At 38.2% G+C, this 25,285-nt stretch overlaps 1 protein-coding gene across 1 annotated transcript; it reads right to left on the bottom strand.

Moving 5' to 3' along the window:
• Positions 1 to 25,285, bottom strand: LOC141740540 (vesicular inhibitory amino acid transporter-like). Its single transcript, XM_074579365.1, has 3 exons — positions 25,049 to 25,285; positions 236 to 1,383; positions 1 to 118 (listed from the first exon to the last, which is right to left on the bottom strand). Exons 1-3 carry the CDS (start codon positions 25,283 to 25,285, stop codon positions 1 to 3), a joined length of 1,503 nt encoding a protein of 500 aa, XP_074435466.1.

Here is a 25,285-nt window from a genome sequence, read left to right as displayed (position 1 = left end):
TCAAACACCTTCTTTCCTCTCAACATCTACAATACGGGTAATTTTGTACTTTTTGGCAATAAAGGTTATTTTCCAATATTTCCTTAGAGCCACATACTTTTCAGTTAAAGCCCTGACCCTGCAAACATTTAAGCATATCCTTAATTTTACCTAGTAACAAAATATCTTATATACTAACAGGCTAAAAGCATTTATAAGATTTGGGCCTTTTTTGGCTTTCAGGAAGTCTTTTTACGCTCCTCCGAATACTTCAAGCAGCCCTTTTATTGAGCAAACTATGCCTGCAATGCTACAAAGGAAACCCAAAATAAAAACAGTGATATCTGCACATTTTTCTAAGAAGGATAGTTTTTTCCACTTAAGTTTTAAGTGAAAGAGAGAAGGAAGAAGAAAAGTCATAGCAGCACCTGTTACACTGCCTGTTAAACCCATCAACAGGGCAAAATGTGGTATGAACATGGCCATCAGCAGAGTTAACAGGAGAAATGAGCCTCTTACACCCAGAGCGAATAGTGGAGATCTGTAATTGGAATGGTTGCCTCTAGAAATACAAGCATACACAATTTCTGTGGCTGCAAAAAAGGGTAAAGGGTAAGAAAGAAGAGCCTTGGTTAAGAGACACAAATTCACTAGGGTTTGAAGAAACGATGGCAGGTTGTCAGTAATAACTTCCTTTGTCTCTTCACCCCAGGTCAAGAATGCCGTCAGCGCAAAGGTTGTTTTCAAGACACAAGCAAAAAAGTGAGTCCAATTCAGCATGCATCTAAATTCCCCTGGGTTTTTCATGTTACCTTCAAGTGTGGGAAGAAATATTTGCGAAGTGTAACTGAAAATGATCACCCCTACAGAGACCAAGAAGTCCTCAAACTCAACAGAGAGTCTGAATTTTGCCCAGGACCACCGATGTATTTGTGTGAGACAGTAAATCATGACTACAAGGATGATAATGAAATGGACCAAGGAGCAAAGCTGGCTGAGTTTGGAAACAATTTTGAGAGTCTTGATAAATACACAGGGCAGCAGTGTAACAAATGCAATTACAGACCACGTTTTCTCAGTCACTGGTACATATGGAAAACTATGTGACAGCAAGTTCCCACTAACAACCACATACAAAATACATGTCATGATCAGTTCCATCACTTGGGTCACATTGACAAATATGCCACCTAGTTTGGGAGACAGCTTTTTGCAGCAGGCATTTGCAATATCTTCATAAGTGTCTCTCACTCTTATGAGCTGCCCATCTTCATTTTCTTCATACAGGCAAGCGATTAGAATTTTGCCTGTGTAACAGCATAATGCTGCAGCCAAGATAATAAGAAACAGGCCACTGTATCCACTGTGGAGAAGAGCATATGGCAATCCTAGGACAAATATTCCCTGAAAAGGAAAAAGAGAAAGAAAAGATAGCACAAAATCCCTGAGGCAAAATGTTTACTAGAAGCCACACTCCTAAACCTGCCCTCCACTGAACATTGCGTTCACCTAACTGCATGGTGAACGTACAGCTCCATTCAGCTAAGCAAGTAACTCATGAGAAATGTGTTTATTTATGATAAATAAATTTATCAGCAAAAATAGCTGCTCCTATCGACCCACACATAATGATAAGCTAGGAAAAAGAGAATGTGATTGAATGACAGAGTCAGGTTCCTAATTAATATTTAATGCTGATGTGATTAGAAGCACATTTTAGAAGGCAGTTATTCAGTCAACATGCATATTAATGAAACAGGTTCAATATCAGTAAAATTAAGCAACTGTAGCATCATCTGTACAAGTTTCATTCAAATTAAAAATAGCGCTGTAGATAGATCCAGTAATGACAATTGTCTTCAGTCTAAAAATTGTTAGCAGACCTCTGGAAAGAAAATGTCGTTACAGCGGCATCAGACTTTGCTTCTGTTTCCTCTGCAGCTTCTGTATGCCCCACGCTGCCTTTGCTCTTGTTAAGTCCACTGCTAAAGCCATTCTTCTCACAGATGGGATTCTAGACTGTGCAAACTTATTTTGGTGTTTAAAAATACATGTAAAACATATAGACATACTTTTCCCTAAACAGTTTCTGAAAGGAACAGAATTACACTTGTTTTATCCACCAAAAAAAAAGTGGCATTTTCGTTTCGCAGAACACTGTGTGTATTTCTTTGTCTTTTTCCTTCTGTCTTTTCTATATTTAAGGACAAACTACACTTTTATGAGGTTTAATTTCCATCAGCACAAAACCAACAAAACCCTTGAACAATAGTTATTCATAAAGAGATCCAATTTAGGAAAGATATTTCCCTGACATTTCTCTTTTTATGCTACAAAGCCGAAATTAGTCAAATGCACATTAGTCAGACTGGTCAGGCGTTTTTGTTCTTGGTGGCTGAAGAAATGTAAAGAGGAAAAACAATACAGTTAACTAGTTCTACAGAATGTTTTACTTCAATATTTCTTACAGCACTGATAACACGATGAAATATGAGCATTTTTGCTGATGTTTGCTACTCTGGCCTGACAGAAGGACTTGATTTGCATCGAACCTGTCTAAACTCTATTTCTGACCGAACCTGAACAACCCCATCTACTCTGCAAACCCCATGGATCCCCGACAGAAACAGGCCTCCCCACAGAAGGGGTGGGCCACTCTTCTCTCACTTTCTGACTGGGTAGTGCCACTGACTGCCATCAGGAGCCAAAGCAGAAGAGGTGAGTTTAACTGTCTAAATCTTAATTTCAGACTTTTCCATCCACAATTGTGAACATGGAACCATGTGGAGGTCAGGCATGCCTTTGGTGTTTTCTATCAACTGCCTCAGGTTTTATACCCAGTAGACAGTTTCCGTGAGGGCAGTCTAGGAGCCCAGCTCTGCTGGAGCTCATCAAGAAGGTGGGTGCTTGTCTTAGCTTTGTAGGGTTTATACTTAGCCGCCCCCCCACACACACACATTTCTAAGCAATGCAAGTACTCCCAGGCCTGATCCATAAGGAGGGCTCTGAAGAGAGGCAATTTTTCAAACACTAAATAATCTTCAATGTATAAAAATTATTCTCCTTTTCTTCCAGCCACAATATAGCATTCCTTTTTGGGCAGATTGTGGGATGAGAATCAACCAGAGAAGAAATGTTAGAAGTCCTTAAATTATAGCAGTATTTTTTCTCTAAGCCAATGAGAAAAATGGAGTGCCCTTTGTAGGAATGAGCAGCATTGTCTGTTTCACCAGGTTTCACTCTAGGTGCAGATATCTTCATCTTCCAGCTGAATTAGAGCTGGAAGAATCCTATTAAACACATGCCCTAGTACATTTCAATTAAAAAGGTCTATGCCTTTATGTACTGAAATAGACGTAACTCGGTTATTATTACTGATATAATAATAAAGTTATCATCTAGATACCTTTTTTGGTTGTTTTCAATGACTTCATTTAAAGGAATGGTTTTGTGTAAGTCATGGGTGCCATGTCATTTAGGAGCTGGGACATTTGACTACATAGCTTGTGGTACTCTAGTCATCCAAACCTCCCTGCTCCAGTGGCTCAGCTCCATTCTAATATGGGTGTTGTGACCCAATTAGCTTGCAGTGTAATTAGCATTTCTTTTGTACGTGAACTTCACAGAAGTGTTCAGGAATCTACCATTTATGCCATCTAACAGTCTACTTTTTTAAAAAGACTAGATATTTTGCTGTATCCAGACAGCAGGTAGCACATGTATAAGAGTAGCTTTTGGTATCATGCCAATTTTAATCACGGTTTTGGCTGACTGGCAAGTTAGGTAGTTGCCTAAAGAACAAAATGTGTTTTCACTCCTATGAAAACAATCCTTGGAGAACATTCACGTAACAGATTGAGTTTAAAAGCATCCCAAATAAACCAAGTCCATGAAAAAATCAGGAAGATAAAAGCTGGAGTCGTCTTCCATATTAACATAAGAACAATGATATTTTCTCAGTTCCTTGCAGTTTGCAGCAAGCTTATCTAATTTGTTCCGTACTCACAGCATTATTATTTTGCCCCTTAACCTGCATTTGGGAGTTCAAATGATATCTGCTGACCCAAAGGGTCATTGTATAATTAAACTGCAGGTAAATGTCAGCACAGGCCTTACCCACGCAATGGTTTCTCCCCTGCTGAATTTAGTCTATTAACGTTTATGTGACTAGCCTTAACCTAAACCAAAGCATAAGTCTTTCAGAGACGTTATCACATTAGACAGACATTCACAGTCTTCCCCACAGGTGCCTGCTTTTCCTTGCTTAATTGTTAGTTTGATCAGAGCATAACATAATTCTAACCTCTAACATCTCCTTGTTGTTTTTTATATCAAATAATTTTATTTGGTAGCTAACACAGACCACAGTATGATAGAGGCAGGGGTTTTTTTATTGTTTTTTTTCTTTTTTTTAATCTTCTGAATTCAGACGTTATTAAACAAACCCATTTTTGCACTCTGTATATACTTTCTTAAAATTATGTATTGGTGATTGCCAATTTCAAATCACACACGGTGAGTTTAGAATTTCTAAATTTAAACTTTCTTCGGAAACTGTAAGTTTTCCTTTCAGCTCATGTCTTTGTCATCTTTTTCCCAGAGTTTGTAAACAAAAACTGGTGAGATTTGTATAAGGGACTTACCATTTTTGTGTCCTTCAGCTTTCAGTTAATAATAGAAAGCAAACATTGTGAACATAACTGGTTTTACAGCTTTTTGGATACAGAGCATGCCTAGTAGCGAGAAATGGGAGAACTCTGAACATGCAGGTACAGTATGTATGTGTTGAAATGACAGTGCTTTTCATGCCTTGACAGAAATGTTTTTTCCATTAAAAAAAAAAAAGTTTCACATATCAGCACATTGTCAAATTTCTACAAAATAGCCCAAAATGTTAGTGATGGCCATGAGAGCTTGAAGAATGAAAGACCCTTTGTCAGACTTCAAAACTCATTTTGGATTTGGTACTCTGTTCTTACCTGTCCAAAAGCAATACCTTCTGTTAGGCCCATTTCCTGAACGCCTGTTACACTGTTTGTCAATGCACGTTCAGTCCAGCCTGGCCCCAGCACTTGCTCTTATTGAATCTTCTGATCCTGTCTTCTCATGACCAAATTATGGCACAGAAAGCCTTAGCTGTGAGGCATCAATTAAAAATGAGTGGCAAAAGGAATTGTTTCTTAAATTGTCTCCCAGCTCTTAGTTTTAGTGTTCTGTTTGGGAAGTGTTCCTGTCTGAGCACTTTATTTTCAACTGTTCAGTGCCAAGCCAACGTTAGCTCTAAATACGCTGGTTTAAGGTATCTGTTTACAAAATAGAATAGCACAGGGAAAAAGCACTCACACAGTTGGATACAGGGGAGATGGAGTTTTTGAAACAGTCCTCTGTCATGGCTCAGTGTGAGTGGTTGTGTTATTTGCCGTCACTCCATCCACCCTGTTTAAGGAGGGGCCCAAGCTTGCCCAGCAGGCTGCATCTTCCCTTGTCTCCCAAGATGTTTGCAAGACCTGGGTGTTTTCACCCTAGACTAAGGGTGGAAGCGGACTGTTCGTTGTCAATGAGTGAATACGCGTGCCTGGGTGGAGGTTCTCATCAAACATCCAGAGCAGACTTAGCCATTGGCAGCTGGGTCTCTAGAAAGCAGAATAAGGTGATCAGCCTTCAAAGAAATGGCAAGGACAAGAGTGGAAAGGACATGGAAGGAAAGGTCAGCCTCAGCGAGAAGCTATTTATCAGCCTTGTCAGAATACCCCCAAGTGGAAGCAACCAGGTATGACAGCTACCACCAGAAATTACCAATCTACCTACAATACAAAACCAGCAGATCAGGATTTCCAAATTACATCTGCACATTAAAACATTTTTGCTTTTGTCGATGGTTTGCCTGCAATATTTGAACTACATGGGAGTGTTTCCCACACCAGCAAGGCTGGCTGCTTATTTAAAAATATTAGATGCCTGGATTAGTGTAGAATGCAAAAAATGGTCCTTCTGCTATCATACTACTATTTGACACTACTTCATGTCAGGGCAAGCACCTCCCCAAGGAATAAAATGTGTTTAGAAAAATGCATAAATGAGCACAGTCAAGCACTCTGTGAATATAGCAAAATTCCTTAATCTTCAGTTTTAAGACTTTTTAGTCCCAGGTAAAATTCAGAGGCTGTTCTAACCTGAAATATGTCACTTGGAAAAATAAAGCAGATAGATAGAAAGGCAATTAAAAAGTAAAGAAGATCAAATCATGGTCAGAGCTGAGACATGCCAAAAGACAATGAAATAAAATGGAGCAAAAAGCAATGCTAAAAAAAGAGAGAGAAAAAGGAGTTTGCCTTAAGACTTAATCAGATGGAAAAATAAATTAAGAAATTAGGAAAAAATTAACTGAAAATTATTCAGTTAGTACAGCTCTCCTATATGCAGAGTACATGCTAATATGCCAGACTGCTGAATTAGCTCTGATTTCCTTTCTCACCATCTGTAATTACTCCACTGGAATAGTTCATTTAAGCCTAACTATTTTTCAACTATGTATTTGATTCCCTGCATGAGCACGCATTAGGCATAGAAACTGTACGGGAAAGCATCCTTCATGGATCTTCTTGGAAGAGTAGGGAGATAAATTCAAGAACCCTGCTTTTCGCTACACTTCCACAAAATATTTAATTATGTTGTTCAGCATTTGTTGTCCTGAACAAATGCCAGTCTGTGTTGCTGTGATATTTATATGAAGATACAACTTTATTGGCACTAAATTTAAAAATATAGCAAATCCCTTAATGTCATGCCATAATAACAAAGCTACTTGCTTGCTGACCTTTTTCTTTTCTCAGCCACCACTGTGATTAGAAGTATCAGATGTGATAAGATGTATTCTATTGTTGACTAATTTTTAAACCAGAATGTTGTGTATTAATGTGTCAAAATTCCTTTTAAAAGTCTAAATATATTATTTATCTTTCACTGCCTATATTACAATTTCATAAAATAATTATATCAAGTGTGTTTAACAAGGACTGCGGGGACTCTTTCTCCAAAACTATAATGATTGACAAAAATTATATTCCTAGCTTTTTATTCTGTATCAATTAAAATGTGTATTAACAATTACATTCTTTTTCTCAGAATTGTTGCCAGGTTTCACTAGTCATAATTTAACTGGCTTTTTAAATATTGGAATGATATCCACAATCTCCTGAAAATTCCACATGTAATAGCATTTGAATAAGAGTATTATCAGGTCAGATGTATCTTTTGTTATGTCTCCCAAACTTGCTGGGCATTGTGCTTTCAAAATATTAATGAGATACATCTTAACATCCATTTTAAATAGTAACTGTAGTTATCTAGTAGTTAATTGTCCAAGTCTAAGCTTGGAAAAAATAGGCACCTCAGTTTGTAACTCACACCTATCTTAAGAGGTCATTAGCAGAGCTGAGATGAATTTCCTCTCGGAGCCGCCTGTTTTTCTTGCTGGGTAAGAGAATATATACCCAATGGAGTGTAGACACGCAGCTTAGAAACTCTGAGAGTTAGCTTTTAAGTGTAGTATGCAGAATGGCATGATGCTCATCCTGAAAAATTACAAAATGGCCCACTGTTCTCCCGTGCTATGAGCACATCCTCCTGATTCTCTATAGAGATTACTTATGAACAGTTGCAGGTTTTTTCAGAGTTAAGAACAATTTTAGAACCTCCCTCTACTGCTAATGTAGGAAATCAGTGTAGCAAAATTCAGCGAGAGAATGTAGAGAAGAGGGAGGTGATCTTACAGTAGAAAATTTATAAGCTGATTTTTCGCACTCTCACATCCGCATACTCAACTGCACTGGTGTGTGTGTGTCCTAGTGGCTTTGCCAGGATCACTTGCATGCACCAAGAAGGATGAGGGATGCCGGCAGTCAAGTGCTCATTATCTCTGGTGTTCATCTTGACTAGTGATGACAAACAGATTTTGGGTTTGCCTTTTGTATTCTTCTGAAAAGGGTGCAGTTTGGGATTTTTTGCCTCATTACTTTGCCTCATCCCCCATAAATATTAGACAAAATTCCTGAATTTCACAGTACTGTTGCTTTCCTTACCTGCATGTTTTATAGATACTGTCATCTACTTCATTCCCTTAACGCTTACCTACAGGTCAGTTTTTCTGCTTCTCCATTTGAATGAAATCACATATATGGTGCTCTGTAGCAGCTAATGTGTACCTTCCCTTTTAACTTTGTCCTGCTGTTTCTCCTGGTGTTTTTAGACAAGCATACACAGTCACATATATGGACACATACTTCCATTCACACTTAATTTATGCCACAACTAGTATTTCTGTATCAAATTTTTACACTAAACCTAACCCTTTTTTCCCTAATTCCTAAAAATTGCCTTCTTACTGTCCTAATTCCTTGGAGATACACTTTTTCCTGGTGTCTTTGGGTTCTTGTATCTCTTTGCTACACTTCATAATTTATAATTTACAATGATTACTCTCACCCTCCCTTTCTCCCTTTTGTTATTTTTTTTAATTGATACATTCACTTCACACCTGAAGTTGGAAGAGTTTTAACACATAGGCGTACTATTTCTTAATTATGAGATGTGGCTTCTGGACATCTCATAAATTCTTGTTAAACAACTTTCAAATTGCTTTCACAATTTGCTGTCTGTATTCTTCCTAAACAATTATCTCTCATAATTTTCTCCAGGTTTGTAAAATTCACTCTTTTGAAGTACCAAGTTTATATATTACTGTCCTCTGTTTTCAAATAATTAATTTAATTAGATCCACTGATCTGTTCATCTTTATGGAACATAATGAGGCTCAAAATAGAATTACCTCATGTTAGTTTCAATACCTTTTCTGTTAGATAATTATCATCTATCATTTTTAGAAGCTTTAATGATGTTTTACTACAGGCTGCGTACAACCTCCAACATAGGTCTTTAAAAATGAAGTCTCCAAGAACAAAACAAATTTCCTTTCCAGACAATAGCTCTAACACAGATAATCATCTCTCTAGCATAGAGTGCCACCCTCACTTCTTACCTACTCTTTTTTCGCAAACATATTTTATCTAATTATTTTTAAATTCCAGTTGCATAAATCATCCCACCGTGTATTTGCAATATCAGTTATATCAAATTTCTTTTCAGCGGTAAGAATTTCCAGTTCCCTAGCTGGTTACCCAGGCTCCTGGCACTGCTTTACAGACACCAGGAAAAGAATTCATCTGCTTTCCCACTTGCTTCACAGTTTGTTCACAGCTCAGCTAAGTTTGAATTAAAAAATGCTACAAGCTGTTCTGTGGAAAACTTCAAATATTGTCCATGGCCTGTATGACCTTAGCGGCAGATCCGTCTCCTTAATGTCTGTGAAAAATCTTCCTTTAACTTCAGGGATGGTTGAATTAGACCCCAGCAATCTTGTTTTTCCTGATTTTTCTTATTCTTTCTCTCTGCCAATGCCAGCCTGTTTTAGCTGCAGGGAGGAAAGTGGCTAAGGTGTTTATCCTGTGATTAATGCCTGCAATCACCTTATATACTGAGAGAAATTTTAGAAGTGTTGTTCTGTCAATCCTTCAGGTCCCATAAGCAGATGATAAGGCAGATAGACTGCTCAGGAGGTGCTGTGATAAGATAAGCAAGTAAGGAAGCCACGTGGTCCACACTGCAAAATGTATGTGTTCGTTTGACTGACAGAAGCCACTGATTTTGTTCTTCTTTTAGTGACCAGATTAGTCTTAAGAATCTCCTAAAGACTAGAAAAGGGAACAGAAGAAAGAAAATGTCTCAACAAAAATGGAATTGCTGCTTTTGAGCGTGACAGCTGATCCCATTGGCTTTGCTATTGGTTTAAATATTTGTTCTAAAACTGAAATAATATGCTCGGTGCTTCATTCTGCATGGTTTGATGCAAAATGATAGTTTGTATAAATTCAGAGCTGTCTGCAAGAATGCATTGAGTCACACAAAGTCATTCTCCCAAGCAAATTACCTTTTAAGAAAATATATTCTTTTACATGGTCCCAAAGGAGAAAGCAGGCTTTGGTAAAAGAATGAGGGCTTTTATTATGCGTTTATTACAGTGGGGAGGAAAAAGATAAAAAAAATAAGACAGTCAAAACCAAACCACACATTATTTTGAAAGTTAGCAGTGGCGAGCAACATGGATTAACTGGCTGCTTACTTATTTCTCACATTATGGGTCATCACGGATTTTCAGGTTTTCACCTGAAGGCAGGCAAGTACTCAAAACATCCAGTACAGGAACACATGAGGGAGTTTCCCTGAAAATGTGGTCAAAAGAGCTTCAGGGGAGGCAGAGAGGGGACTTTGGGAGACTAGAAGCAAAGCAAGCAATAGGGAGCCAAATAACTTTATTTGAGCATGCACTGACATAACAAAAAGAAGAGTTAAAGTGCATAGAAAGTTCAAGCTCAGGCTGGGAGAAAGCACTTGCACTTGGCTTGTTAGGAGTTTTTCTTGAATGCTGCCTGTATGGGACAAGCCACAGTTCCTGTTGCTTTTAACAAGTAAGGCTGAAGAGGGAATGGAAAAAAACCAAACCCGTACTACAAAGAACTTTGCACTGGAACAAACCTTATGCACCTCTGAGAGGTGAAAAGGAAGCCAGGTTACATCTTCTGGAACCTGGGTTATATTTTCTGAAAGCTGGCATAGGACTTGTCATGACTGCATGCAGAATAAAAGGTGACCGAATCCTCCAGTGGCTAATACTATCCTGTTCTTTCCTCGGCACAGATCCAACCACCAATTTTAGGTGGACTCTTACTCAAACTATAATGACTCCCAGAGCTCAGCATATAAAGGGGAAATTTGTCTTACAGCATTGCCTGGAGAGAACACAGTTAATAGTCTGGATGAAGGACGTAAATAGTGGTATACCATTATTTTTGGTCCCTAGGAATCAGTAAACTGATACGGAGTATCATAGTATATTTTTCTGGAATACGTGAGAAAAGATGCTGTTTTACAATTAGGCTGGACATAGACAACAAATCTCTACTGCTTTTCCTCTCTTAACCTCAGTTAAACTTCAGTGGCAGCCCTGGAGGCTTCAACCTTTAGGATAAAAGAAGCAGCAACTGATTTTTCTGCTGATATTTCATCATGCACAGATTGCATGTTGAGGTTGCAAATGAATTCCCGTAATGGAAGTGTTTCTCTCCTATAATGCCATAAAAGATGACATCATTCTTAAAATTCAACAAAGTAGAATAATTCCCCAAATTTCAAGTAGATTAGACAAACACTCCCAACAGTGTACAATTAATAATAAAGAGAAAAACTAGAGATCAGAAAAGAAATGTGACTGAGTTTTCTGGCGTGTCCTGAGAACTCAGCATAAAAGCGAAGTATTTAGGCTCTCCTTTTGAATATAGTTATACATTGTGAAACCAGGAAAATTACATATAAAATGCATGTCGAAGATGTCTTTTTAAGGTCTCTAGATGTAAAACACTCGAAGTATTACTACTTCAGAAGGTATTTCTCATTCTGTTTGTACAGACTGTGACACAGTGGTTCTTGACCTCTACTGTCCCATAAAGAAAAGTACTGGAATTATAAAGTAAGTCATATTCCTTTTCTGTGGTGGTGTTTTTTTTTAATTTATTTTTAATTATTTTAATTTTCCTCTTTTTAAAAATCTGTTTTCTTGTTCTGCAGCAGTACTGGAAAGACTTGGAGAGAGACTGCTGTCTGGAAACAACAGCTGAGGAACTCTGCATGAACAAACTGGGGACCTTGATTATTCCTAACCTTTGACTAAGACCTCAGGTTTATTCTTAACTTTGAGATACCAATACTGTCTGAACAGAGGTGGAAACACTTATTTCATTATTAAAACAAAGTTATTTAAGTAATTTATGTAAACATGTGTATATCTAAAAAAATAAATAAATTTTTTTTCTTAACCTGAGCCATTCTGGCAGTGCAGGGAAACTTCTCAGCTCTATTGGATCTCTCCTTCGTCCATACTTCAGTGTTGAGAGCTGTAGTGATTTCATATTTGAGAAATTTATTTTAAGACTGCATTTAGTTTCTGTTCCTTTCTCCTAAATAACTTTCATTTCTCACATTCAAACTTTTAGGCAAAATCCCAGTTTATTTATGAGGTGAAATTAATGGATTTTAGGTGAAAACTCAGTGACTATTACTAAAGTTATTAAAGTGACTACTTTTTCACTCTCTTTGGTACCCAAGGAAATGATCACTTCTTAGCATCTATGAATTGGATTAATGTCAACCAACATTTTCTGTCTAAAACAGACACTTAATGAATGAGTACACACAGTAGCAGAAAAGACTCATATGACAAATCTACCTTGCTTTGATGCACACTTATTAGGAATGCAATTCCTAACTTCACCTATCTAAATACAGCAATAAGTAAAGCTAGTCTGGAAAGGATGGATAGAAATAAGGATCATCAGAGCACTATTCACTCCAGCAGTGCAGGACACTTATTTTAGGATTTGTGAATCTCAGTCAGAAGTGCCTATCTCTCTATGTCATCTATAGAGTGAGATGAATTCCTTTACGAAGGCCATGAGACTGTGAGGTACCCGGGAAGAGCAAAGGAAGAGCAGGAAACTGGACAAGTTGAGAACACGACTGCACCAAGGGAGGCAGGGACAGGGGGAAAAAGGTGTCTTTAGGTAAACTGGAGAACACTAGAACATAAGGTTATGAAGGTTATGAACAATATGAGGTAGCAATAAGGGGTAGGAGAATATGATGGGCAAGAGGCTGTGAGAAAAAATGACTGATATGAGAAATATCTAACTATAGGCATAAGACAGGAATAAGTAGAAGGCTAGAGGGAAGGTATGAATTATGCAGCTGATTATCCTTTCTGATTAGGAAAGGAAACCTTCAGGGGCGGAATGGCAGCTCCTCACAATTTAGGAGATAGGAGAATCTCTGAAATCCCATCCAAGGAGCAGAGGGAAGCCTGCAGTTTTGTGCAGGTATTTTATTTTTAACTTGAGATGACAACAATAAAAAGTACAAAAGTAAGAGCTCTGAGAGCAGCTGGCTTTCCAGCAAAAGTGAAAAAAGCCAGCAGGCAAGCAAAAGCAACAAGAGCAGGAGTGGAGAACTCATTTTAAACTCCAGATCCCAATTAAAGCTTAGAAGAAGATTTTTAAGTCCCTTAAGGAAAGGTGGCTGGGGAGATGTCATTTGGAGTTGCAGAAATCATGCAGACAACGAGACAAGAGAATGGCTTTAAAATGTAGTAAGATAGAATAGACCTCAGTGCCAACTTCTAAATATGATACAAACAGTAAAATGAGGGAATTAACAGTCATTATGAAAGAAAAAATAAGATAACTTTTTATAAATATAAATAACTTTCTTATAAAAGAAAAATAATATATCTTGCATCATATAATTCTTATACCCATATTTACATTTCTTCAGGCTTCAGTACAACTATTCCTAGTTTCTGAAATACACAGATTTAGTTTGAAAGAATCAAACTAGATTGGGTTTTAAAACTGGAAAAAAACCTCTGCTTATTAGAGAGAAACCAGCCTGAATCAAACATGTTTCTAGAGGGGAAAACTGAGCAATAAAAAAACCCTATCATGAATGGAAATATCCAGGTAAAGTAAAGGCAAAAACTGTAGCTACCATTGCTACAGTTTATGATAACATAAACCAGCCAAAAATGTTTGCTCTAGGGACCTACGAAACATAATCTGTGGTGCTGTTATTTGTGTCAATTCAGAAAATGTACTGAGAGAAATTGAAATGTATAGCAAAGTATGGTGTATGAGTTGAAGTGAATGTTTCCTCACTTTGACTCATATGTTTACATTTTTGAGCAGCAAATATTAAATTTGATTTTTTTTTTGTTTTGTTAGCTATTTAGTGAACACAGTATTGTACATATGGCAAAACTAATGCCACTGGCCAAGAATACAGAGAAACATCGCCTTCCAAGAAACATGGTGTGTGTGGGGAGAAGAGGGAGAATAGATGCAAATAGAAGTCATTTTCTTTTATTTAGCTTTAGGGGCAAAATGTATTATACAGCTTACTGTGCTAAAACTAGGTTACAATATATCATCTTCAGTACTGTGTGTAATCAGTGTTTAGGGCTTTTTATTTTCTCAAATAGCTCCATTTGCTCATTCAGACAGAGCTTGTGCCATTTCAGTGAATTTCCTGCTGTCAGGAATTATACACATTGAAGTAAACTGTAGCTTAACCATCTACAGATTGTGTGAAAGGAGCTTTACCGTTTGGAAAGTCTAATACAGAAACATTACTATTTCAGTATCAGTACATTATAATAATTCAGATGTCCCTTACTTTCAGCACTAAATTCTCATACACACCTGCAAATGTTGAGCTTGTCAACCTTTATTCCTTGATGAACCATAAGGCTCACTCTTTCTTCTTATGAAAAAACGATCTCCCTTCTGAAAATTTTCTGATGGAAGTGAAGGAAGTTTCTAAGAAACAGGAAAGAAATGCTATCTGACAAAATATTTTACTTTCTGCTGCCTATCACTACATTCTTGCTGTCTTGTGAAGAATGTTATCTTGGGAGGAGTTATAAGTCTAAATACAGTTTATTAAAGCAATTTCACTGAGGTTACACGCCTCGTAAGTTTAAGAGTAGGGACAGAAAGAACATTTTTAAGAAGAATATTTTCCACCAGTGATAGCTGGTCAGTGACATGTGCTATAGAGAAGCAAATGATGTAGCCACAGAAGGCTAGTAGATAATTATAACAGGTAGTTTGGGCTTTGTTTTCAAAGGTAATAGTCAAAGATAATATCACAACAAAGTAAGCAGATATAACAGATATGGAAATTCAAAATTGCCTAATAATAGTCTTTTTAAATACCATGTGACCTGCCATGAATTAGAAAAGGAGAAATTATACCATCTGTTTTCATTCAGCTTGTTAAAAAAAATCCCCTCGCAGGGACTGATGAGACCACAAAGCACGGTAGATTAATTTGAGTTTAGCGTAGTGGGAAAGTATATCAGCTATTCCCTTCACCTGAGGGAGCCAGAGATCCTTGTTCTGCAACAAGTTGTGGTGCATTGCGTTCTTCTATGAAATAAAGTGATCATTGCTTTCAAGGAACTGACAGTTACTTTTTCCTGTTTAGTAACATACACTACTTCAAAGGGTATCATTTTCATAACACTACTATCTATCTACCTTTGATGTCATGGTTCTGTTATTCTCTTTGTGGACTACGTGGATTTTTAAGATGGAATGCCCATTTTAATGGCAGACTATTCTAAAGGTACTCTTATCACATTTGTCTGCTGATTTGTCTTGTGTCAGCCCCTACAGTGCATCTCAATAGCAAAGAGAATCCATTCTATACAGAAAAAAAGAGAGGAAATTGAATCAAGTGTCAAGCTGATTTATCACAGGCAACATTTAAACAATCATTATTTTGTAAAGAGTTTCTGTAAAATAGCAAACATTATGAGTCTTACTTTCAAAATTGTTTTCATTATTGGAGCACCTGGAAGTCCTTGATCGGAATCCCATTGTACAAAAAGATGGTCTTTTCTCCAAATAATTTAAAATCTAGGCGTAAGATAACAGGAAACAAATACAAACAGAAAGAGGAGTCAAGGAAACCATGTCAATATAGAACTAAGTCAAGAGAGGAAATGGCGGTTTCAACACACCGTATAACTGTGAAATTTTCAGCAAAAGGACATTTGTAAGAGGATCAGAGGAGTGCAAATAAATATCCTCCTATAAGTTCATAGGAATGCTTGTTTAAATATTTAACAAATTGACAATGGTAATTGTAACTGGAAGATCAGAGATCAGAGTCAATAGATACAGAAAGATAAATGGTAGATTGTTAAAGAAAAGACGAGTACCTTACATTTGATTTGATGGTTGAAGAGGTGTTTGCAAAAGCTGGTGGACACCTGTGGTACGGAACCGCATCAGTTTTCCAGGTGGGTGTGCATGAGGCGAGCTTGGCAAGGTCAGGAAAGAGTGCGCTACTGTGACCTAGATGAGGAATTATTGGCGCTCAGATAAGAGTTTTAGCCTTGTGGATTGGTAAATCAGAGTATGTATTAGTGATGAATAAAATAAGAATAAAAATAAGCAGAAGCTGAACATAAGCTGAGTGTGAGGATTTAGAAGGAGGCCTGACTGAAAGATGATGCCAGACGATAGGCCTGCATGGCAGGAAGGACAAAGGTATTCACAGACAGTGAAGCAAGGTTGGTATGGGCAGATGCTGGATGGAGGCAAGGAGCTCTGTTTAGCTGCTTCTACTGACTGCTGAACGGACAGACCAATATTTTATGTGGGCAGCAGGGGGATCTAAATAAGATGTGAACTTGAACTGGCCCAGGAAAGCACACTCTGCTACCATCACACACTCCCACAGACGGTAAGGCATGTGGTGTCTATCAGCAGTGCCTCTAGCAGCCCTGAGAGCCTGAGTCTGCTGCAGGTGATGACTTCAGGGAGGAAGGCAGGAGGCAGAGCTTCAGGAGAGATCACCAGCATCTGTTGTGTGCCTGGTTATGGACAGCAGTGTAGAGCAGAGGAAGTTGATCATGACCCCGCGTATTAATTCATGTAACACTTTTCCTTATGAAAAATTCTTGCAATGAAAAATACAAGTGGAATGGTGTAGTATGTGTGTGCTTGTAGCTATGAACCTACCAATGCAAAAGCTTTTTTTAAGGTATTAACAGCCCCAGAGTGGGTCATCTCCTGAGTGGCTTGAAGGTTTCCTAATGATGAAATGAAAGAAAAAGAGGTCTGGGTGGCACAGGCGCAATGTTCAGGCTTCCAGAGTGTTACTTACACATACTATTTATTTTATATATGTCATGTGAGAAACACAAACTGACAGACTTTTTTTGCAAATATATGTAAATGCGGATGTAAGTCCCACCCGTGCCACTCAGCAGGTTGTCTATTAAGCTCTAGCAACACTGCTGATCGTAGTTGGCCTTTGAAGAATGGCAGCGTTTAAAGCTCGGGTGGAAATGTGCTTTCCCTTCATTCATGTAACTGTACTTAAGCTGACTGAGATATAAAATAGCAGAAATATTGATGTCCCCACTAAGGGTGGGACTTGTTGGCAAGTCAGATTTGGCAGCATGCCAAAGCAACACACAAATACCAATTAATGTAAAGGTTCATGTTATTACTGGCTAGAAAGCACCGCTGTAAGGAGAAGAGTTGAGCTGGCCTCTGCCAGCTCCTCGGCCAAACCCCACACCAGGCCCTAGGTGCCGGTCCCCTGCTCTGACCCCCTCAGACCTACGGGGAGCTCCCTCTCGCTGTGGGGCAGGCGGAGAAGGACAGGAGGAAGCAAGCGGGAGGGCCCCCAGGGAGGCCAGGTTTACCTTTGACCACAAAAACTTTGTTCATAGCCTTTACTGGCAAACGTGTTAGAAAGGTGGTTGAAAATCAGTGCCCAAGTACTTGGCTGTGTCTGTGCACTTTTCCTCTTCTCTGTCCTCAAACACACACCGGGTAGTGACAAAAATGCCGTTTCACACTGGAATGCAGCAGGTAGGGTAAGTACCAGCAAGTTCAATGTGCATTGTATGATTCTATGACTCTTTATCAGGGAGTGGAGCGATAGGACGAGGGGTAACAGTTTTAAACTGAAAAAGGGGAGATTTAAATTAGATATTAGGAAGAAATTCTTTACTGTGAGGGTGGTGAGGCAGTGGAACAGGTTGCCCAGAGAAGCTGTGGATGCCCCATCCCTGGAAGTGTTCAAGGCCAGGCTGGATGGGGCTTTGAGCAGCCTGGTCTAGTGGGAGGTGCCCCTGCCCATGGCAGGGGGGCTGGAACTAGATGTTCTCTAAGGTCCCTTCTAACCCGAACCATTCTATGATTCTATGATTCATTACTACTTGTAGCGGGTGTCCATGCCCAAGTGCTGGTACTGGTAGCCAGGGGGCTGCAGGGTCAGCCCCTCTGAGGCACGACCGGGGCTGCCCCGAGCTGGACACAGCAGGTTCCAGCCGGCTCCAACCCGCCCACCGCAGGGCCTGGCTGAGCCCTCCAGACAAGATGGCGGCGCCTCAGGGAAAGCCTGTGTAAGGAAGGGCCAAAAACGCCACAGAGAGTAGGAAGGGGACCATAGGAGTGAAGGACTGAAGCTGAGCACAGGAAAGAGGGGAGGCTGGGTGTTACTTAATGTTTGCCTTTTTATTTCCCAATACCAGATGCAGTAATCAAACATATATATATATTAATTAGCAGTTAATTTTCACCAAATCAAGTCTGTTTTGCCCACTACAGTAACTGGCAAGTGATGTCCCTGTCTTTACCTCGACCCGTGAGCTTTCTCACTCCTGTTCTATTTGCTCCCTGCTGCCCAGCTAAGGGGCAGGAGTGAGCGAGCCGCTGGGTGGGAGCGCAGCTATTAGCCAAGGCTAACCCAGCACACCACCATACCCGTACTCGCTAGTTCCTTTGTCCTTTTACGTGCACCAAATTTCAACTAATACCAGCTCATGTAGGATAACTATAGCCTCACACCTATAAAATCACTGTTCTGAAAGATTAGTAGTAGTAGAGTTTCCAGACAAAAAGATTTTCAAACTTACACAACAAGCGAACAATCAACAAGAAGTCCCCATTTACAACAGGCACTTGCAAATTCCACAAGACTTTCCTGAACAGACTGTGACAAACTGGACATCAACCCCAGGATAAGTATACTATGAGTTAGCTACTGTTTCTAAGAATAACCTGCAAGATAATATGGTGGCTTTGAAATTTAGATGCTGGAATATACAGATTTCAAAAGTACTAGCCAAGAAGAGTTTCCACTACAGTTGTTGGAAATGATAGATAATTGACATTGCTAAAAATCAAGTGTCAAATAAATGAAATTTCTTGAAATGTAAGGTTATAATTTGAGGTTCTGAACAGAATTATTCAGATTTCTTTAAGCACACGTTGTGGTTTAACCCTGACTGGCAACTAGGACCACACAGGCATTCATTCACTCTCCCTCATTTCCCTTCCCCGCCCTGCCGCCCCACCCTGCAGGATAGGGAAAAGAGGGAGGAAAAGGAAAAAAGCACCTTGTGGGTTGAGATAAAGACAGTTTAAGAGAACAGTAACAGCATAAAAAAATAATAATGGTAAAAGAATATGCAAAAGGAGTGATACAATACAATTGCTCACCACCCGATGATTGGTTGCCCAGCCTGTCCTGAGCAGCGATCGCAGATTCCTGCACCCGAGCCAAGCCCCATTTATATACTGAGTGTGACATCTATAGTACGCAGTATTCCTTTGGCCACCTTGGTCCTGTCTATGCTCCCTTTCAGCTTCTATGGGAAGCTGAAAAAGACCTTGACTTCATATAAGCATTACTTAGCAACAACCAAAACAGTATGCGTTATCAACATTATTCTCATAATAAATCCAAAACACAGCAGCTACTAGGAAGAAAATAAACTCTATCCTAGCTGAAACCAGGACAGCACAGCAGCGTTTCTGGCTACTATTATAAAAAGGATGTAATATTAGACAGCTATATCAGTAAAGCTCAGGTAAAAATCAGTTAGGTTAAGAATAAATATTTTTAAATGTATCTACCTTACACCCAGTGTAATTGAAATATTTAGATTTAAGGCTGAGGTTGCATGTTAAATTCCATGGTTGTGTTATACTTTAGAATGCCTCCCTCTCATCTCATACGAGATAATTTTCTGATATGTTAATTAGCTTAAAACATGTCAACGTCATAAATTGTAGACCATTGTATATCACTCATAGTCAAACTATTGAGGCTATTGGAGTCATTTATGAAGGAGACGGAGAGAGACACCTCCTGTAACTCGCTTGCAACTCATCTAATAGGAAATATAATTTTGGGCCCATGGTGCATGCAAGTATAATCTAAGGACTGCTTTAACTTCTAAAGATTTTTAATATGTAATTTTTAGTCAGAAGGCTGCAAGAATTGCAGTACTTTGATCCATTACTTGTGTAACCCATATACTTGTTTCTGGGATGCTTCAAGAGCTAGTATGGTCCTTTCTGAACTCATTGGCCATATGTTGGGACTGTCTGTACGTCCAGGGAATAATTTGTGGAGTAGTTATGTTGTATCACAGCTCCTACTTGCTGGCAAATCTGACACAGAGGAGCTATGGAAAACTGACTTGCCACTCCTAACATTTCCATAATAGTTACAGTAGAATATGCTGATGTAAATCCATTCAATGCTCCCTCCATCTGTTCATTGCCCAGATGACGTGACAAACAACATAAAATGCAAAACCTACAAAACAGCAACTTAAATCCCATGAGAACAATCCAAATAATTCTTCCTGGAACAAGAAACAACTATAGATGAGCCACCTCTCTATCTTTAGGAGTTCCGGCTTTGTAACAGTTTTAGTGTTTGCAGCTGACCAAGGGAAAAGTAGACTGATATAGTGCATTCTCTAATGAGATTTATGGGAATGGCAGTTAGTTAACTAAAAATCAGTCCACTCCACAGTGCTTACATGTCAAATAAAAAGATTTCTGTGAAGTAGATATAATTTCATTGTTGTAGGATAACACAGTTTTTATAAAAAGCTTTTGTGATAAAAAGTAGGGTTTGGAATAGAGAGAATATATATCCTGTATGCAGCCTTCTCTGTGCTATATGAATATCCGCACAAAACTAAAGAAATCTACTGCAGGGTCTGAGCTGAGATAAAAGGTTATACGAATTAGTAATGTATGTCCAGAATCTTTTTTTCCCTCGAGAAAATTCGAAAAGAAAACCAGGGCACAAGCATCTTATTACCAAAAATACATCTTTTATCAATTTCATTGCATAATGGTAGCATTCTATCCTAGTGAAAACAGAAAGTTACAGATGGCTTTCACCAGGCTCTAGACTTTTTTGGATCTCCAGTTGTGGCTATACGGGTGTCTGGTTGCAAACCTATGAAAAATAGTTTTGGCCAGTATTATAGATGCATTTCAGCTAAAATGATATTAATTGGCATTTTTATGTGCACCACAATGGTCTTACAGGCTTGGAATTTTACTTCGCATTGTCGTTTTTTGACTAGCTGCATTTGGAAACTAGAATTACTCGCTGGTCCTAGGTTAGATATCAGCATTGGGCATCTCACCCTAATTCTCAGTACCACCTCTTGATATGAGATGCAGCAGTTTGTTTCCCTCAGACATCTATAATTTAGTTCAGAGTATGACTTTAGCTTCAATGTATAATTCAAGGAAGTTACTGCTTTGGGCACCAGAAAGGATTGACCTTTGTTCTCAAGCCTGGAAAATAAATACTTAAGATCAAGCACTGCAATTAAGATCTAAGTGCTTATTTAGTTAAATGTGACTAAATTATTTAAGGTTGAGGATGAGAAGATCTGTATTGTGGTACATCTAATGACCTGATGGTGAAAACAGTTAGCTTTCTAATCACACAAACATGTACATATTTATATTTAGAAAATGCTTAAATATGGTGTCAGTAAAGCTTAATGGGAGGCATGTTTAGACACTTAAAAAGACGTTTGCCTTTATATCTTTAGGGTCATATCTGCTAATTCTATTTCTCAGCGTCACTGTGTTTTCCACTTAAGTCTTTGGGATTTGTTGATATTCAGTAAGCACTCTAAAGATTCAGTCTGTATTAGGGAGATGAAGACAGGTATCTCAGAGGAAACATCATAGAAAAATAAATATTAACTATGTGATATTCTCACGTGAATCTTTTAGAGTTACGTAAATAAAAATGAGCCAAATTGTAACCCAATATGGAAATGTATCTATAATGGCACACCATGAAGGATATACAGATATACACTTCCATTTTTAAAAAGGATGATTATTGAAGTGTTGAGCCTTTTTTAAGCTAATGTACAATATACAGAATATAATGAGCATATTTATGATCACTACTATAATATTTATTAATTTATTATTGGAAAAAATGTAAATAATTATTAATAATACTAATTGCATTATTGTTATTCCCAGAAGCACTCACAATAAACAAGAACCCTATTGTGTTATCCTAACCATCCAACAGGAAAATTGCCTCTGCCAGAGGTATTTCTAATCTTTGTCCAACCTAATCTCTGCAAAAGATAGGGAAAAAAAAAGGGCTACATTAGGTATCAGATGCATTGAATCAAACAGCACATTCAGTGTGCATTGATACATCATGTTTTACCAAACACCCAGGGAAGAATCATGCGCTTATATTACACTGTATTTTAAAGATTGTACAAGCATCATAATACTGAAAGCACCTTGGAGCTGCCTGGTAAAGTGGCTAACTTTTTTGCACTGTCAAACTTGTTTGTGCTCCTGAGACCTAAGTGGAGATAGACTTACAATGGTGTAAATTACAGTTATTCTGACATGAACATTACTCACTTATTGCCATTATTTCACTCCTTCCCTTTCTCTCTCGGTTGTTCTCTATTGGTTGTCTTGTACCCCTTTGTGATACTATAGAGTGAGTGCCCTTTTCTTTTACTTTGGCTTTCTCTTTGTTGGACAAACATTCTCCATACTGTTTGCAACAATCCTCCTACATGTGGCTGACAAATAAATAGACTTTATTGTCCTTTGGTTCTGCTGCGAAATTTGGTTCTGCTGTACCATTAGAATTTAACTACCTTCTTCCTTGTGGCTGTTGCTTTCCTTGCCTATACAGCACTACTGTACAAGTCAGTACAAATTTTTTTGGCCTTTCACTGCTATATACAAACAAATGCATGATGCTGTTCATTTTCCCTTTTGAGTTAACTCAGCTTTACGGGCTCTGTCCTTACCTAGATTAACTGGATACGGGTTTTCATTTGCCTGTGCAGTGCTGGAATACGAAGCATGTTTCCCTGGAAACTTTAAACGTCTGAAGCAATCATTTACATATACAATATCGTCACCAAAAGTGCACATTTTTTCAGTTGAAGTTCAAACCAAAATAAAAATCTCTACCTGTTTGTTTGAAAATATTTGCATTTAAAACACTGTAAGAAACCCCTTGTGTTTCATTTCAGAGACCAAAGATTTAATCATTCCTATAAGAAATCTGGATTGTGAAATAATTTCACTTTTAGACTAACAGTATTCACTGGATTAACTGTTTAGAACACTTCAGAATTCTGCTGAAATGTTTACCTCTAATTGCCATGCAAAACGCTTCTGCCCTTTCCTCTGGGTAGGGCAAAACCAACTGTCATTCTAGCATAGATTGCACCAGTCAAGAATGTTTGGATTGTTTTAATCATTCTGTTCACAACTCTGACTTTCTCTTCAAAGCTATTCATAGAAATTTCTTCAAATTGTTATTTTTAACTGATAGATGCCCGTTCGATATTCACCCCTCTCTCTTCCCCTCCTGCCTTTCCTCTTTGCTTTCTCTACTACCTCCTGGTTCCTAAACCAAATGCCAAGGTATTGGGAAATGGGAGAAATACACACGTGTGTACATAGATTCACATATATGCTCACAAATGCAGTTTCACAATGTGTGGTTAGGACACTTCGGTTGTACTATTAACAAAACTGCAGCTCCCAGGCTTTGCCATTCTCAGCCTGCCTTAGGAGGAAAGCTCAATACAGCTGTAGCCAATTGCTCTTTTAATGCTGTTTTCTAAAATATTTGACAAATGAGATCCAACAGCAGTGTGCAACACTCAGCATATTGAGAGTTTTGACTACGACCATAGTTACTGATCTGATTGGATAATTTAGCTTAAATTTGTACTGTTTTTAAAGAGGCAACTGCATATTTGATAGTGTTTTTAGACTGTGTTATCCGTCTATTTTGTAACTGGAAGGTATAATATTAATAATTAATAGTAATTGTGTACATAATGACATTCAGGAATTTTTAGGCGCTTTGATGTATTTTTCAGAAAGGAAAACAATGGGTGAGAGAGATGGTGACTTGCCAAAAGGTCATACAGCAAATATTGACAAAAATTGACTTCCAGAATGAAATCTTGGCTTCCGTGAAACCAAAGGCAAAACTCACAGAGACGGCAATGGGCTCTCATCCCAGACTCCTGTCCTGACTAGATGCTGCTCAGGGAGACTGAAGAGAAAATGTTTTACTCGAATGTAGTTGGGGTATTTTAGGACTTAACGCTTTTATTCACAGCTGAACACTTTATGAGTGTGATATGTTACTGTGCCCTAGATGTTATTGCACTGGCTCTCATGTAGTGGTGCTCATGTTTGAAAATACAGCAGGGTTAGAAATATGTCCTTTCCCTACTTCTTTGCAGAGCGGAGGGATGAACTGGATACATAAACAAATGTTCATTGGCATATTCATAGACTTGTGTGACATTGGAAGGATTATTTTTCTATAACTAAAGTGCCATAAAAAGTTACTGGGTCTAGATATGTCTGTGTATACTGCTTTCTTCTTACCATTTCAGACAGCAAGTTAGTGGTAATGATAGAATTATGTAAGGAAATGAATCTTGAAAAGTGAGAAAAAGAATCTGAAACATTTAATGCTAAATTTAAAGATTCAGAAAGATATTCAAATTTGACACAGAATGCTGGGACCAAATGCTTTCAGTCTTTTCAATCTGACTATTTTCTTTAGCATTGACAAGCATTATTACACATCTTGTGCTTCATGCTCCAATTTATACCTAGTCTAACTTACGTGTTGGTAAATTTATGTCTGACGTCAGTCTGGCTCTTGCTATCCTCTTTTTATTAGATGTTTACCTCACACTTCTATCAAACATATCTGTCACTGAATTCAAATATACTTATTAAAGATAATGTCTGCACTTCCAAAATGGGTGCAATCACCACCTTTTCATTTTCACCTACTTTAAATGTTTTTTAAACTATTTCTAACATATCTATCTTTTTTTCCCCTTTTCAATTTTATTTTTTCAGAGTACTAATCTTATGCAGAAAAGTTGAAATATGTTAGTAATAAATTCATAGAAACCTTTTAGAATATTGCAAAATGATGGTACAATTAAGTAAAATAAAGCAGGCTAAGTGATGACCAGGTTTTTCAAATGATGATTGTAATGAGTGGGCAAGTAAAAGGTTACCTGAATGGCATTTGTTACATTCCATCCTGCTTCCCAGCTGGTGATCGGTTTGACCTGGGCTTGTGGAAGGGGAGCTGGGGACTTGTATTCTGGATTCTGGTGGCAAACATCAAGCTCAAAGTTCAGGGGTCCATCTGGTTCCTCTCCCTCCTCACTGTGAGCTCTGTTCAGTTGATCTCTTCTAGCAAAATTCACATGCTCTTCATCAGTGTCTAGGCACCTGTCCCATTTCACCAT

The sequence above is a fragment of the Larus michahellis genome, chromosome 3, assembly GCF_964199755.1.
Source record: "Larus michahellis chromosome 3, bLarMic1.1, whole genome shotgun sequence".
Classification (NCBI taxonomy): domain Eukaryota; kingdom Metazoa; phylum Chordata; class Aves; order Charadriiformes; family Laridae; genus Larus; species Larus michahellis.
This window is presented reverse-complemented; position numbering and strand designations above follow the sequence as displayed.